Source organism: Scyliorhinus torazame, chromosome 6 (assembly GCF_047496885.1).
Source record: "Scyliorhinus torazame isolate Kashiwa2021f chromosome 6, sScyTor2.1, whole genome shotgun sequence".
Lineage (NCBI taxonomy): Eukaryota > Metazoa > Chordata > Chondrichthyes > Carcharhiniformes > Scyliorhinidae > Scyliorhinus > Scyliorhinus torazame.
In genome coordinates this window covers 256,031-273,111 of record NC_092712.1, presented here as the reverse complement: position 1 = coordinate 273,111, position 17,081 = coordinate 256,031, and the positions used below count along the sequence as shown (strand labels likewise).

Genomic DNA, 17,081 nt, shown 5'->3' with positions numbered 1-17,081 from the left:
TCCACATCCTTCCTAAAATGAGGCGACCAGAACTGTACACAGTACTCCAAATGTGGCCTTACCAAAGTTTTGTACAGCTGCATCATCACCTCACGGCTCTTAAATTCAATCCCTCTGTTAATGAACGCGAGCACACCATAGGCCTTCTTCACAGCTCTATCCACTTGAGTGGCAACTTTCAAAGATGTATGAACATAGACCCCAAGATCTCTCTGCTCCTCCACATTGCCAAGAACTCTACCGTTAACCCTGTATTCCGCATTCATATTTGTCCTTCCAAAATGGCCAACCTCACACTTTTCAGGGTTAAACTCCATCTGCCACTTCTCAGCCCAGCTCTGCATCCTATCTATGTCTCTTTGCAGCCGACAACAGCCCTCCTTACTATCCACAACTCCACCAATCTTCGTATCGTCTGCAAATTTACTGACCCGCCCTTCAACTCCCTCATCCAAGTCATTAATGAAAATCACAAACAGCAGAGGACCCAGAACTGATCCCTGCGGTATGCCACTGGTAACTGGGATCCAGGCTGAATATTTGCCATCCACCACCACTCTCTGACTTCTATCGGTTAGCCAGTTCGTTATCCAACTGGCCAAATTTCCCACTATCCCATGCCTCCTTACTTTCTGCAGAAGCCTACCATGGGGAACTTTATCAAATGCCTTACTAAAATCCATGTACACTACATCCACTGCTTTACCTTCATCCACATGCTTGGTCACCTCCTCAAAGAATTCAATAAGACTTGTAAGGCAAGACCTACCCCTTACAAATCCGTGCTGACTATCCCTAATCAAGCAGTTTCTTTTCAGATGCTCAGAAATCCTAAACTTCAGTACCCTTTCCATTACTTTGCCTACCACCGAAGTAAGACTAACTGGCCTGTAATTCCCAGGGTTATCCCTCGTCCCTTTTTTGAACAGGGGCACGACATTCGCCACTCTCCAATCCCCTGGTACCACCCCTGTTGACAGTGAGGACGAAAAGATCAGTGCCAACGGCTCTGCAATTTCATCTCTTGCTTCCCATAGAATCCTTGGATATATCCCGTCAGGCCCGGGGGACTTGTCTATCCTCAAGTTTTTCATAATGCCCAACACATCTTCCTTCCTAACAAGTATTTCCTCGAGCTTACCAATCTGTTTCACACTGTCCTCTCCAACAATATCGCCCCTCTCATTTGTAAATACAGAGGAAAAGTACTCGTTCAAGACCTCCTATCTCTTCAGACTCAATACACAATCTCCCGCTATTGTCCTTGATCGGACCTACCCTCGCTCTAGTCATTCTCATATTTCTCACATATGTGTAAAAGGCCTTGGGGTTTTTCTTGATCCTACCCGCCAAAGATTGTTCATGCCCTCTCTTAGCTCTCCTAATCCCTTTCTTCAGTTCCCTCCTGGCTCTCTTGTATCCCTCCAGTGCCCTGTCTGAACCTGGTTTCCTCAGCCTTACATAAGTCTCCTTTTTCCTCTTAACAAGACATTCAACCTCTCTTGTCAACCATGGTTCCCTCACTCGACCATCTCTTCCCTGCCTGACAGGGACATACATATCAAGGACACGTAGTACATGTTCCTTGAACAAGTTCCACATTTCACTTGTGTCCTTCCCTGACAGCCTACGTTCCCAACTTATGCACTTCAGTTCTTGTCTGACAACATCGTATTTACCCTTCCCCCAATTGTAAACCTTGCCCTGTTGCACGCACCTATCCCTCTCCATTACTAAAGTGAAAGTCACAGAATTGTGGTCACTAGCTCCAAAATGCTCCCCCACTAACAAATCTATCACTTGCCCTGGTTCATTACCAAGTACTAAATCCAATATTGCCCCTCCTCTGGTCGGACAATCTACATACTGTGTTAGAAAAGCTTCCTGGACACACTGCACAAACACCACCCCATCCAAACTATTTGATCTAAAGAGTTTCCACTCAATATTTGGGAAGTTAAAGTCACCCATGACTACTACCCTGTGACTTCTGCACCTTTCCAAAATCTGTTTCCCAATCTGTTCCTCCACATCTCTGCTACTATTGGGGGGCCTATAGAAAACTCCTAACAAGGTGACTGCTCCTTTCCTATTTCTGACTTCAATCCACACTGCCTCAGTAGGCTGATACTCCTCGAACTGCCTTTCTGAAGCTGTTATACTATCTCTAATTAACAATGGCACCCCCCCACCTCTTTTACCACCCTCCCTAATCTTATTGAAACATCTATAACCAGGGACCTCCAACAACCATTTCTGCCCCTCTTCTATCCAAGTTTCCGTGATGGCCACCACATCGTAGTCCCAGTCAGCCTTGGTCACTGCTTTCCCAACCTGCCCTGTCACCTTCAATCACTTATACCCAAAGGCCCCTCTCCTTCTGCATACCCTTTAGAATTGTACCTTTTTTTTTTAATATTGTCTCCCTTCATTCTCCCACCAAAATCAATCACTTCACATTTCTGTACATTGAATTTATTTTCCTCCTTGTCTATGTCTACAGAGAACGTTGATGGAGAGAATGTGATGGATGTTGTCTAGATAATAATAATAATCTTTTATTGTCACAAGTATGAAGTTACTGTGGAAAGCCCGGATTCGAAGAAAGTGTTTGACAAGGTACCACATAAAGACTGGTTAACAAAATGGAGGTTAAGGACAGTGGTGAGTTGTGGTCGATAGTGTGTCAGACTGGAAGCTGGTAAACATGTTGTTGTGAGGGCGCAGTGCTGGGACCACTGATTATTCAGATACACAAAACAGTCTTGGAATGTGGAATAACATTTCAGAATTTGCCAATGAGATTAAAGTTAAAAGAGAGACCAGCAGTGAGGGTGACACAGACTAGCTGCAGCAGGTTAGACAGTGAAGAGGCAGGTGGAGCTGAACACAGTGATGTGGGTTACAACATGGGCTGGGGGGTGGACAATTCCAGCCCCACTCATCCCAGAGTCACAACACAAGTGAATTAACCAATAATTCTTAGAAAAATTACCCAAATCTTGTCCTGAGACTGCCCAATACTTACAGTCACCAGGTTTGTAAATGTAAACACAATTACTGTGTTTAAGGTGGTGGCGTAGTCGCTTTGTCGCTGGACTAATAATCCACAAATGCAGGATAATGATCTGGTTCCAATCCCACCACGGCAGCTGATGGAATTTAAACTCAACAAAATATCTGGAATTAAAAGTCTAGTTGACCATGATTGTGGTAAAATCCCAGCTGGGTCTGCCGTCCTTACCCGGTCTGGCCTACACGTGACTCCAGACCCCCAGCAATGTGGTTGACTCTTATCTGCCCCCTCAAGGGCAATTAGAGATGGACAATAAATGCTGGCACAGCGACACCCACCTCCCATAAACAAATAAAAACATATAAACAAATAAATAATATGCAGTAAAACAACTCATTAATGGTGAGCGAAAACCTGACTCCCCCTTTAACTGCCCACCCTCTACCCACACTCTCAAGACAGACAAACACCACAGAGGGTGGGGGAGAGAGGGAAAGGATGGAAAATAATAAGGAGGAAGGTTAAAAAATGATAAATCTTTGCTTCAGGTGACGAGTTCTTCAGTGCACCTTCTTCACAGAATGAGTGTGTTTTGTGAGGGCCACGAAGAATCCAGCACGAGTTTGTAGAACAGAAAGAAAACTTAAACAGCAACAACTCCCTTGCTGCTCACTCCTCTCTAGCTGGTTCCATACTGGCCAGCTTTATTTATGCAGGGAATCTGCTAATGATTTCTCCGCCCCCCTCATTGGGGAAGCTCATACTCCCACAGGATTGTGGGATTGACATTAGTCCCCAGCCAATGGTAAGTAGGCAGGTTATAACATCTCTCCCCCCCCAAAGTCCAAGGAATCCACCGAAGACCCTGGTGAAGGAGGGCGTCGGACTCGTTTGGCCGCAGGCCGGACACGCGGTGCTGGATCGGGCGGCGTGTAACGAGACGGAGACCGGCGCTTCCGTGATGAACGGCGTGACGGTTGTACATCCACGACCCATGGGCCTGAGGATTCCCCCTCTGATGTATCCTGTGTCTCCATCTCGGAGTCTGAGTCCGCTGCCTCCGTCATCTCGGCGTCTCTATCTCCGCGCGGTTCTGCAACGACCTGTGCAGGCTTTGAGTGAGGCACCAGAGGAAGATTGTGAGGAATACCCTCCACTGTGTCTGGTCTCTGCGGCTATAGAAATGAGCTCCGGGGGCGGGAATCTTTGGAAGAGGCGCCCTTCTGGACCGAATGTGGTCTACATGCTTGCGCTGGAGACGGCCCTGGGCTTGCACCTGGTAAGAGATAGGGTCCATTCGTCAAAAGATAACGCCAGGGACCCACTAGGCACCACCAACAAAATTCCGAGCAAACACTGGGTCCCGGGCGCAAACTGCTGAATCGGCCAATGCCGAGAAAAACCCTGTCCGTGCTGTTCTTGAGTGCGGCGTACTTTTGTGCCAATATCCGGGAAAACCATGCCAAGGCAGGTGCGAAGTCTCCGGCCCATTAGGAGTTCTGCGGGAGCTACCCGAGTCACCGCATGTGGAGCGGTCCCATATGAAAACAAAAAATGAGCCAGTCTCGTGTCCATTGATCCGGAAGACTGCTTTTTAGTCCCCGTTTGAATGTCTGCACTGCGCGCTCCGCCACCCATTGGAAGCCAGGTGGTAAGGGGCAGTGCGGATATGCCGTATGCCGTTTATCTTCATGAACCTCGCAAACTCCTCACTGGTGAATGGAGTGCTGTTATCCGTGACCAGCACCTCGGGGAGGCCATGCGTACTAAACGACAAACGCATCTTTTCAATTGTTGCGCAGGACGTTGTCCCCTGCATCTTATGCACCTCTAGCCATTTGGACTGGGCATCGATTAATAGAAGGAACATGGATCCTTGAAAAGGGCCTGCGAAATCTGCATGCAAGCGTGCCCAAGGCCGCCCTGGCCATTCCCAGTGATGTAGGGGCGCGGCCGGCGGAAACTTCTGATGCTCCTGGCAAATGAAGCAGTTTTGGGCCACCTTCTCAATGTCGGTGTCGAGGCCTGGCCACCAGACATAACTCCAGGCCAACATTTTCATTTTGGTCACACCTGGATGCCCATTGTGCAAGTCTCTTAGTATCAGCTCCTGTCCTTTTTCCGGGACAATCACACGCGTTCCCCACAAGAGGATGCCGTCTTCCAACAGCTTGGATGAAAATGCCTGAAACTCGCCTGGGAACTGTCTATGCTGCCCACCATACAGGACTATGTGCCGAACCTTTGACAGGACTGGCTCTGTCTGGGTCCACTCACAGATCTGTGATGCCGTGACAGGCAAGGAGTCCATAAAATTTAGGGTTGCAACCACCTCACCTGTCGACATGGGGCCGGTCGACAAATACAGTCGGCTCAGTGCGTCGGCATTTGCTATCTGCGTACCTGGTTTGTGCTCCAGAGAATACTCATATGCAGCGAGCAACAAAGCCCAGCGCTGGATCCGTGCGGAAGCAATGGGGGGTATTGGCTTATCCTCTCAGAAAAGTCCCAGCAGAGGCTTATGATCAGTCACGATAGTGAAGTGGCGGCCATACACGTACTGGTGGAAGCGTTTCACCGCAAAAACCACTGCCAGGCCCTCCTTCTCGATCTGCGCGTACTTTTTCTCCGTTGCAGTCAATGTGCGGGAGGCGAAAGCTATCGGCCGCTCGGCCCCGTTCTCCATCTTGTGGGACAGGACGGCCCCAATACCATACGGGGATGCATCACATGTGACGAGCAAAGGCTTTCCAGGATCATAGTGGGTTAGTAACCCAGACGATGACAATTGTTGTTTTACCCGCCGGAAAGCGGTTTCTTGCGGCTGACCCCAAACCCAGGTGTGATTCTTCTTTAGCAGAAGGTGCAACAAGGCCAGATTGGGGAGGAACTTCCCGTAATAATTTAGAAGGCCGAGAAAAGAATGAAGATGCGAGTGTCAGTCGGGGCGGGGGCTGTTGAATTGCGCGCACCTTCTCTGCAACGGGGTGCAAACCTTCGCAGTCCACCCCATAACCCAGGTAGACTCCTTCCTTCACCTGGAAAATGCACTTTGTACGGCGTAAACGGACTCCAGCCTCTGAGAAGCGTCTAAGGACAGCCTCCAAATGTTCCTGCTCAGACGTCCCTGTAATCAAAGCGTCGTCTAAGTAGACAGCGACACGCGGTAAACCTCTCAAGATGCCCTCCATGACTCGTTGAAAGATAGCGCAGACAGAGAATACCCCAAAGGGCAACCGTGTATATTCATACAGGCCCCGGTGTGTATTAATCGTTACATTTGGCCGGGAGGCAGGGTCCAGCTCCAACAGTAGGTAGGCATGACTCATATCATGACGGAGAGTCTGCCTGCAAGCTTCGTGTAGAGATCTTCTATGCAAGGCATTGGATAGCGGTCGAACCAGGAAGCCGTGTTCATTGTAAGTTTATAGTCGTGGCACAAGCGAACTGTGGCATCTGGCTTCATTACAGGTACAATTGGTGCTGCCCAGTCAGTGAAACGGACGGGCCTGATAATACCCAAGGACTCCAAACGAATGAGCTCCCCTTCTACCTTCTCGAGCAAGGCGTAAGGCACCGGGCGCACCCGGAAATAGCACGGCGTGGCTCCTGGTTCGACTTGGATATGGGCTACGGCCCCTTTTATTTTCCCCAAACCAGGCTGGAATACATCTGGGTATCATCCTAGTACATCCATCAAACATCCAGAACCTGTTTGGAGGATGTGCTGCCACTGCAACCCCAAATGGTTAATACCGCAGACCAAACGGTCGCGTAACATTTCTGACAAGGTCTCACCATAGTCAGAGTACTCCGCAATCCTGCGTAGCCTGGATAGAAACTCTGCAAGGGATTCTCCTGGGGTCCTCTCAGCAGTATTAAACTGGTAACGCTGGACTATCGTGGACTGGGTTGGGTTAAAATGTTGCCCCACTAAGGTCACAAGTTCATCAAACGTCTTGGTGTCCGGCGCAGCTGGGTACGTAAGGCTCCGAATCACCCCAAACGTATGCGGGCCGCAGGCGGTGAGCAATATGACCACCTGGCGCTCGTTTTCAGTGATGTTGTTTGCCCGGAAATAGTAACGCATCCGTTGTGTGTACTGGTTCCAGCTTTCCAGCGCAGCATCAAAAACATCCAAACGTCCGTACAGAGGCATGGTATAATAGAAAACAACTTCCAACCTGTATCCAACAAAAATCCAGGGAGGTGGCTTCAGCAGTGTAGACAGCTATTCACTTTAACCCTCGTCGCCAGTTTTGTGAGGGCCACGAAGAATCCAGCACGAGTTTGCAGAACAGAAAGAAAACTTTATTTACAATAACATATATACAACAGCAGCAGTAACTCCCTTGCTGCTCACTCCTCTCTAGCTGGTTCCATACTGGCCAGCTTTATTTATACAGGGAGTCTGCTAATGATTTCTCCGCCCCCCTCATTGGGGAAGCTCATACTCCCTAAGGATTGTGGGATTGCCATTAGTCCCCGGCCAGTGGTAAGCAGGCAGGTTATAACAGTGTGGTTTAAAGTCACGGGTCTACAGCCTGTAATGATCTTCTTTGCAGTTCAGCAGCATATCTTGCAGTTTTTCTCGGCTTCGCAACAGCCCATCCTGCAGAGACAGTGTTACCATGTTCTGATCTCTGCTTTACCTCAGTCTTTCGTGGAGAGAGAGAGTTATTATACTGGATTTCTATAAATAATTCATCAGATAAATGAAATGAAATGAAAATCGCTTATTGTCACAGTAGGCTTCAATGAAGTTACTGTGAAAAGCCCCTAGTCGCCACATTCCGGCGCCTGTTCGGGGAGGCTGGTACAGGAATTGAACCGTGCTGCTGGCCTGCCTTGGTCTGCTTTAAAAGCCAGCGCTTTAGCCCAGTGAGCTAAACCAGCCCTTTGAGAGAGAGAGAGTTGACATTCCTCCATCCACCTTGCAAAATTGAAATTGAAACGAAAAGACCAGCCTTGGCATTAAAAAGCACCTCAGAAATAATATCGACCCACCGCCTGTTGCCGGGCAGAATACAGCCTCTTCGGCTCATTTATTGGCCATCAGCCAAGTCAATCAAATCGAATCAGCACTGATGTCAGCCAATCACAGCCATCTGGAATTAAAGGCACCGGCCACTTTCCTTAAAGTCACAGGTGCATTAATCGTCTATGGATCAACATTGTAATAGCAAAAATGAAACAATAAACAAAACAAACAGGAGGGAACCTCACGTGTGAGGTGATGCATTTTTCAGAATGGATGGGTAACATAGGAACAGGAGCAGACCATTCAGCCCATCGAACCTGCTCAGCCGTTCAATATGGTTGTGTCTGATCATCTATCTCAACACCATTCTCACCACTATCGCCACATTCCTTCGATGTCGTTTGTCTTCATAAACCGATCGATTTCTGCTTTGAACATACTCAATAATCGAGCTTCCACAGCCTCTGGGTAGAGATTTCCAAAGATTCACCATCCTGTGAGTGAAGAAATCCCTCCTCATCTCAGTGTAAAATCACCTGACCCTCATTCTGAGATTGCGACCCTGGTTATAGACTGACCAGCCAGGGGAACATCCCGTCCACATCACCTTTGCCCCTGTGGACAATGTTATCTTTGCTCCTGTGGACAATGTTATCTTTGCCCCTGTGGACAATGTTATCTTTGCCCCTGTGGACAATGTTATCTTTGCCCCTGTACTCCAATCCTCTTGCAGTCAAGGCCAACGGGCCATTTTCCTTCCTGATTGCTGCTGCTCCTTTATCTGAGCTTTCAGTGACTCCTGAATGAGGACAGCCAGGTCCCTTTGCACATTAGTGGCAGCACAGGTGGAAATGGTGGTAAAGAAAACATACGGCATGCTTGCCTTCATAGGACGGGGTATCGAGTATAAAAGCTCGAAAATTATGTTACAGTTATATAGAACGTTGGTCAGGCCACATTTGGAATATTGGGTCCAATTCTGGTCACCGCACTACCAGAAGGACGTGGAGGCTTTGGAGAGAGTACAGAAAAGGTTTACCAGGATGTTGCCTGGTATGGAGGGTATTATCTATGAGGAAAGATTGAATAAACTGGGATTGTTCTCCCTAGAGAGACGGAGGCTGAGGGGCGACCTGATAGAAGTTTATAAAATTATGAGGGGTATAGATAGGGTGAACAGTTGGAGACTTTTTCCCAGGGCGGAAATGAAAATTACAAGGGGGCACAAGTTCAAGGTGAGGGGGGAAAGGTTCAGTGGGGATGTGCGGGGAAGTTTTTTACACAGAGGGTGGTGGTGGCCTGGAATGCACGGCCCAGAGAGGTGGTTGAGGCAGACACGTTAGCGACCTTTCAGACTTATCTGGATAGGCACATGAACAGACGGGTATAGACGGATACAGGCGGTCGGTCTAGATAGGACATGTGATCGGCGCAGGCTTGGAGGGCCGAAGGACCTGTTCCTGTGCTGTATTGTTCTTTGTTCTATCAACCTCTCCCCATTTAACAAGAACCCTGCATTTCTGTTTTTCTTACCAAAGTCAACAACATCACTGATTCACATTATATTCCTGGCTTGAGGTTCATAAGGAGGAGGTGTTAGCAATTCTGGAAAGTGTGAAAATAGATAAGTCCCCTGGGCCGGATGGGATTATCCTAGGATTCTCTGGGAAGCTAGGGAGGAGATTGCTGAGCCTTTGGCTTTGATCTTTAAGTCATCTTTGTCTACAGGAATAGTGCCAGAAGACATAGAACATTACAGCGCAGTACAGGCCCTTCGGCCCTCGATGTTGCGCCGACCTGTGAAACCACTCTAAAGCCCATCTACACTATTCCCTTATCGTCCATATGTCTATCCAATGACCATTAGAATACCCTTAGTGTTGGCGAGTCCACTACTGTTGCAGGCAGGGCATTCCACACTCTTACTACTCTCTGAGTAAAGAACCTACCTCTGACACCTGTCTTATATCTATCACCCCTCAATTTAAAGCTATGTCCCCTCGTGCTAGACATCACCATCCGAGGAAAAAGGCTCTCACTGTCCACCCTATCCAATCCTCTGATCATCTTGTATGCCTCAATTAAGTCACCTCTTAACCTTCTCTCTAACGAAAACAGCCTCAATTCCTCAGCCTTTCCTCATAAGATCTTCCTTCCATACCAGGCAACATTCTGGTAAATCTCCTCTGCACCCTTTCCAATGCTTCCACATGCTTCCTATAATGCGGCGACCAGAATTGCACGCAATACTCCAAATGCGGCCGCACCAGAGTTTTGTACAGCTGCAACATGACCTCATGGCTCCGAAACTCAATCCCTCTACCAATAAAAGCTAACACACCATATGCCTTCGTAACAACCCTCTCAACCTGAGTGGCAACTTTCAGGGATCTATGTACATGGACACCGAGATCTCTCTGCTCATCCACACTGCCAAGAATCTTACCATTAGCCCAGTACTCTGTCTTCCTGTTATTCCTTCCAAAATAAATTGCCTCACACTTTTCTGCATTAAACTCCATTTGCCACCTCTCAGCCCAGCGCTGCAGCTTATCTATGTCCCTCTGTAACTTGTAACATCCTTCCGCACTGTCCACAACTCCACCGACTTTAGTGTCATCTGCAAATTTACTCACCCATCCTTCTACACCCTCCTCCAGGTCATTTATAAAAATGACAAACAGCAGTGGCCCCAAAACAGATCCTTGTGGTACACCACTAGTAACTGGACTCCAGTCTGAACACTTCCCATCAACCACCACCCTTTGTCTTCTTCCAGCTAGCCAATTTCTGATCCAAACTGCTAAATCTCCCTGAATCCCATGCTTCCGTATTTTCTGCAGTAGCCTACCGTGGGGAACCTTATCAAACGCTTTACTGAAATCCATAAACACCACATCAACTGCTTTACCCTCATCCACCTGTTTGGTCACCTTCTCAAAGAACTCAATAAGGTTTGTGAGGCACGACCTACCCTTCACAAAACCGTGTTGACTATCTCTAATCAAATTATTCCTTTCCAGATGATTATACACCCTATCTCTTATAAACCTTTGCAAGATTTTGCCCACAACAGAAGTAAGGCTCACTGGTCTATAGTTACCGGGGTTGTCTCTACTCCCCTTCTTGAACAAGGGGACAACATTTGCTATCCTCCAGTCTTCTGGCACTATTCCTGTTGACAAAGATGACTTAAAGATCAAAGCCAAAGGCTCAGCAATCTCCTCCCTAGCTTCCCAGAGAATCCTAGGATAAATCCCATCCGGCCCAGGTGACTTATCTATTTTCACACTTCCCAGAATTGCTAACACCTCCTCCTTATGAACCTCAAGCCCTTCTAGTCTAGTAGCCTGTATCTCAGTATTCTCCTCGACAACATTATCTTTTTCCTGTGTGAATACTGACGAAAAATATTCATTTAGCACCTCTCCTATCTCCTCGGACTCCAAGCACAACTTCCCACTACTGTCCTTGACTGTCCAATCCAATCCTGTTTAAAGGACCTGTCACAGATCCTTGCCATACCCAACCTGCCCGCTTGAGAACGATCCGATAATTCTGCTCTCTGCCTGCTAACCAATTCCCAATCGGATCCAGTATACTATCCCATCAACTCTCATCTTGAAATGAAATGAAATGAAAATCGCTTATTGTCACAAGTAGGCTTCAAATGAAGTTACTGTGAAAAGCCCCTAGTCGCCACATTCCGGCGCCTGTTCGGGGAGGCTGGTACGGGAATTGGACCATGCTGCTGGCCTGCCTTGGTCTGCTTTCAAAGCCAGCGATTTAGCCCTGTGCTAAACAGCCCCAGATACACTTGTATACTAACCTGCGGTGGATATTATCAAAGCCTTCTGAAAATCCAAACCCTTCACATCCACTGGTCTTCCTTTATCTATGGCACAGGTAACATCCTCAAAGAAACTCTCACCAAGTTTGTCAAACATGGTTTTCTTTTCATATTGTTGGTGTGCGGTTTGAACACGCTGCCCTGGTGGCAGCGAGTGATCTGGGCCACAGCTGATGAGAGCTCATCGATCTGAAACGTTAATTCTGTTTCTCCCACAGGTGCTGCTGGTGTGCTGGGTATTTTCAGAATTTTCTGTCTTTGTCTCCGTCTCCTCTGCGATGTTGGGTGAATGGGGCTGAGCCCTGGGCCTTGCTGTATTTTGTGCAAATCTCTGGGAACAGACTTGTCCTTGGAGGGGTTGACTTGTTTTCCTGTTTTTCAGAATCCGAGGCCACAGTCACAAGCCCGAGAGAGCCGGCCCTTTCGGAAGATGTTCCACACAACATCAAACACAGAAGCAGCGGGCAACCCGAAAGCTGCCTGGGGTAGCTATTCCCAATCCTATGGGGTCATTAGTCAAACTGGGCTGGAAAATCTGCGCAACCTCCAAATACGAAACAAACCGTAGCGACACGACGCAGGGCATTCCGTACACACCCCGGCGCACAGAGGGCAGAGTGCAGGAAACATCCAGCCTGTGCAGGAATGACAGGGAACACAGCAGGACTGCAGTCCAATACCAGCCGTTCTCATTCCCCTGGCAAAACACTGTGAGCTGTGACACTGGGCCAAAGTGGCAAATTGTTTTGTACATTGATATGTGAAAGATTATTTTTTAATGTGAATTATTAATTCTATGCAATCAACTCTGTGGAAAAGCTGTCACCCTTCTCCATTTGTGTGTGTTCTGCACAATTTCATCCTGACTGCTGACCACCTCCAGCCAACTCCAATTATAAAGTGTAGCCTCTAATATCCACCCTGCAGTCTGACCCTGACCACTTCCCTCTCGCGCACACGGTATTCGGAGCTGTCCTGTGAAAATGACTTTCGGATGAGCTTGGATACCCGACCTGGGGGGGGGGGGGGGGGGGGGGGGGGCGATAGCCAGCTGGAGGGGGAGGGAGGGGGGGAGGGAGTGAGGGGGGGGGGGGGGGCAGGTGAGAATGGGATACCCAGCTGGAGGGGCGGGTGGAGGGAGGGGGGGGAGGTGGGTCCAGCTGGGACAAGGGGACGGAGGGTGGGGGGAGGGGGGAAGCCCCCAGCTGTCAGGGTGGGGGGGACGAAGGCGGGAAGCCCCCAGCTGTCAGGATGAGGGAGGGGGGGGAAGCTGTCAGGATGGGGAGAGGGGGGAAGCCCCCAGCTGTCAGGGTGGGGGAGGGGAAGCCCCCAGCTGTCAGGATGGGGATGGGGGGGGGGGGGGTGGGAAGCCCCCAGCTGTCAGGGTGGGGGGGGGGAAGCCCCCAGCTGTCAGGATGGGGGGGGGGAAGCCCCCAGCTGTCACGATGCGGGGGGGGGGGGGGAGCCCCCAGCTGTCAGGGTGGGGGGGGGGAAGCCCCCAGCTGTCAGGATGGGGGGGGGAAGCCCCCAGCTGTCACGATGCGGGGGGGGGGGAAGCCCCCAGCTGTCAGGGTGGGGGGGGGAAGCCCCCAGCTGTCAGGATGGGGGGGGGGAAGCCCCCAGCTGTCAGGGTGGGGGGGGCAGTGTTTTGGAGGCTGTGCTTTTACTGGGATTGTTCTGCACCCCGAGTTCAGGATGTTGTTCAGCGTCATTCTCAGCACGGTGCACGCGGAGCTCTCTCTGTGATTCTGATTCTTCATTCCTGGCCATCCCAGCTCCTCTTTAGTTGTTTTTATTAATTTAGTGTACAAAATTCATTTTTTCCAATTAAGGGGCAATTCAGCGCGGCCAATCCACCCACCCTGCACAGCTTTGGGTTGTGGGGGCGAAACCCACGCAGACACGGGGAGAATGTGCAAACTCCACACGGACAGTGACCCAGAGCCGGGATCGAACCTGGACCTCGGCACCGTGAGGCAGCCGTGCTAACCACCGTTCCCCTGTGAGGCAGCAGTGCTAACCACCGTTCCCCTGTGAGGCAGCAGTGCTAACCACTGTGCCAACATGATGCCGCAGTGCTAACCACTGTACCCTGTGATGCAGCAGTGCTAACCACTGTACCAACATGATGCAGCTGTGCTAACCACTGTGCAAACATGATGCAGCAGTGCTAACCACTGTACCCCATGAGGGAGCAGTGCTAACCACTGTACCCCGTGAGGCAGCAGTGCTAACCACTGTACCCCGTGAGGCAGCAGTGCTAACCACTGTACCAACATGATGCAGCTGTGCTAACCACTGTGCCAACATGATGCAGCAGTGCTAACCACTGTACCCTATGATGCAGCAGTGCTAACCACTGTACCCCATGAGGGAGCAGTGCTAACCACTGTGCCAACATGATGCAGCAGTGCTAACCACCGTACCCTATGATGCAGCAGTGCTAACCACTGTTCCCCTGTGATGCAGCAGTGCTAACCACTGTACCAACATGATGCAGCCGTGCTAACCACTATACCCCGTGAGGCAGCCGTGCTAACCACTGTACCCCGTGAGGCAGCAGTGCTAACCACTGTACCCTGTGATGCAGCTGTGCTAACCACTATACCCCGTGAGGCAGCAGTGCTAACCACTGTACCCCGTGAGGCAGCTGTGCTAACCACTGTACCCCATGAGGGAGCTGTGCTAACCACTGTACCCTGTGATGCAGCAGTGCTAACCACTGTACCCCTGTGAGGCAGCAGTGCTAACCACTGTACCAACATGATGCAGCTGTGCTAACCACTGTACCCTGTGATGCAGCAGTGCTAACCACTGTACGCCGTGAGGCAGCAGTGCTAACCACTGTTCTCCAGTGAGGCAGCCGTGCTAACCACTGTACCCCGTGAGGCAGCAGTGCTAACCACTGTAGCCTGTGAGGCAGCAGTGCTAACCACTGTACCCCCCGTGATGCAGCCGTGCTAACCACTGTACCCCGTGAGGCAGCAGTGCTAACCACTGTACCCCGTGAGGCAGCAGTGCTAACCACTGTGCCAACATGATGCAGCAGTGCTAAACACTGTACCCTGTGATGCATCAGTGCTAACCACTGTACCAACATGATGCAGCAGTGCTAACCACTGTACCCCGTGAGGCAGCAGTGCTAACCACTGTACCCCTGTGAGGCAGCAGTGCTAATCACTGTACCAACATGATGCAGCAGTGCTAACCACTGTACCCTGTGAGGCAGCAGTGCTAACCACTGTACCCCTGTGAGGCAGCAGTGCTAATCACTGTACCCCTGTGAGGCAGCAGTGCTAACCACTGTACCCCGCGAGGCAGCAGTGCTAACCACTGTGCCCCATGATGCAGCAGTGCTAACCACTGTACCCTGTGAGGCAGCAGTGCTAACCACTGTACCCCTGTGATGCAGCAGTGCTAACCACTGTACCCCTGTGAGGCAGCAGTGCTAACCACTGTACCCCGCGAGGCAGCAGTGCTAACCACTGTGCCCCATGAGGCAGCAGTGCTAACCACTGTATCCCGGTGAGGCAGCAGTGCTAACCACTGTGCCCCCGCGGGGCAGCAGTGCTAACCACTATACCCTGTAAGGCAGCAGTGCTCACCACTATACGCCGTGAGGCAGCAGTGCTAACCACTGTTCTCCTGTGAGGCAGCAGTGCTAACCACTGTACCCCGTGAGGCAGCAGTGCTAACCACTGTACCCTGTGAGGCAGCAGTGCTAACCACTGTACCCCGTGATGCAGCAGTGCTAACCACTGTACCCTGTGAGGCAGCAGTGCTAACCACTGTACCCCGTGAGGCAGCAGTGCTAACCACTGTACCCCGTGAGGCAGCTGTGCTAACCACTGTACCCCGTGAGGCAGCAGTGCTAACCACTGTACCCCGTGAGGCAGCTGTGCTAACCACTGTACCCCGTGATGCAGCAGTGCTAACCACTGTACCCCCCGTGATGCAGCCGTGCTAACCACTGTACCCCGTGAGGCAGCTGTGCTAACCACTGTACCCCGTGAGGCAGCAGTGCTAACCACTGTACCCCTGTGATTCAGCAGTGCTAACCACTGTACCCCCTTGATGCAGCCGTGCTAACCACTGTACCCCGTGAGGCAGCAGTGCTAACCACCGTACCCCCCGTGATGCAGCAGTGCTAACCACTGTACCCCCCGTGATGCAGCCGTGCTAACCACTGTACCCCGTGAGGCAGCTGTGCTAACCACTGTACCCCGTGAGGCAGCAGTGCTAACCACTGTACCCCTGTGATTCAGCCGTGCTAACCACTGTACCCCGTGAGGCAGCAGTGCTAACCACTGTACCCCGTGAGGCAGCAGTGCTAACCACTGTTCATCCGTGATGCAGCAGTGCTAACCACTGTACCCCGTGAGGCAGCAGTGCTAACCACTGTACCCCGTGAGGCAGCAGTGCTAACCACTGTACCCCGTGAGGCAGCAGTGCTAACCACTGTACCCCGTGAGGCAGCTGTGCTAACCACTGTTCATCCGTGATGCAGCAGTGCTAACCACTGTACCCCGTGAGGCAGCAGTGCTAACCACTGTACCCCGTGAGGCAGCAGTGCTAACCACTGTACCCCGTGAGGCAGCAGTGCTAACCACTGTACCCCGTGAGGCAGCAGTGCTAACCACTGTACCCCGTGAGGCAGCAGTGCTCACCACTGTACCCCGTGAGGCAGCAGTGCTCACCACTGTACCCCGTGAGGCAGCAGTGCTCACCACTGTACCCCGTGAGGCAGCAGTGCTCACCACTGTGCCATCCCGGGTCCTCCTGCTGCTGTTTCCTCATTTTGATTCCCTTGTTTCTTGTAAACATTTGGTGCTGTGTGGGATGATTGATTGGTGAATGAATGAGGAGTAATCTCTGGTCAAAAAGAGTTTCTGAGCATGTGCCAGAACAGCTGATGTGATTTCCTAAATGTTTATTAAAAATGATGACAAATTTGCACAATCGTTGTTTGTGAACACTTGGTAACCTGCTCTGTGCACACCCACACGGGGGAGCACCCACCCCCACCCAGCAACTCACGATCCTCGATTATCACAGTCCAGCTGAAGTACTACAGCATTGATGTGATGGGAAGCCGGGAAGAGTTCACAGGACGACTTTCTTTCAGCACGGACCCCTCTGACAGTGCGGCGTTCGCTCAGTACTGACCCTCTGACAGTGCGGCACTCCCTCAGTACTGACCCTCAGACAGTGCAGCACTCCCTCAGTACTGACCC

The 17,081-nt window shown here is 50.6% G+C and overlaps 1 protein-coding gene across 1 annotated transcript in view; it reads left to right on the top strand.

Annotated features, from left to right (window-relative positions):
* mapk15 (mitogen-activated protein kinase 15) overlaps positions 1-12,859 on the top strand; it is a 687,990-nt gene extending 675,131 nt beyond the window's left edge. Inside the window, 1 exon segment of the mRNA XM_072510157.1 lies at positions 12,230-12,859. Within this exon segment, the coding sequence (XP_072366258.1) occupies positions 12,230-12,415 (186 nt within the window). The 3' untranslated portion in view covers positions 12,416-12,859.
* Positions 12,860-17,081: the final 4,222 nt, after the last annotated feature.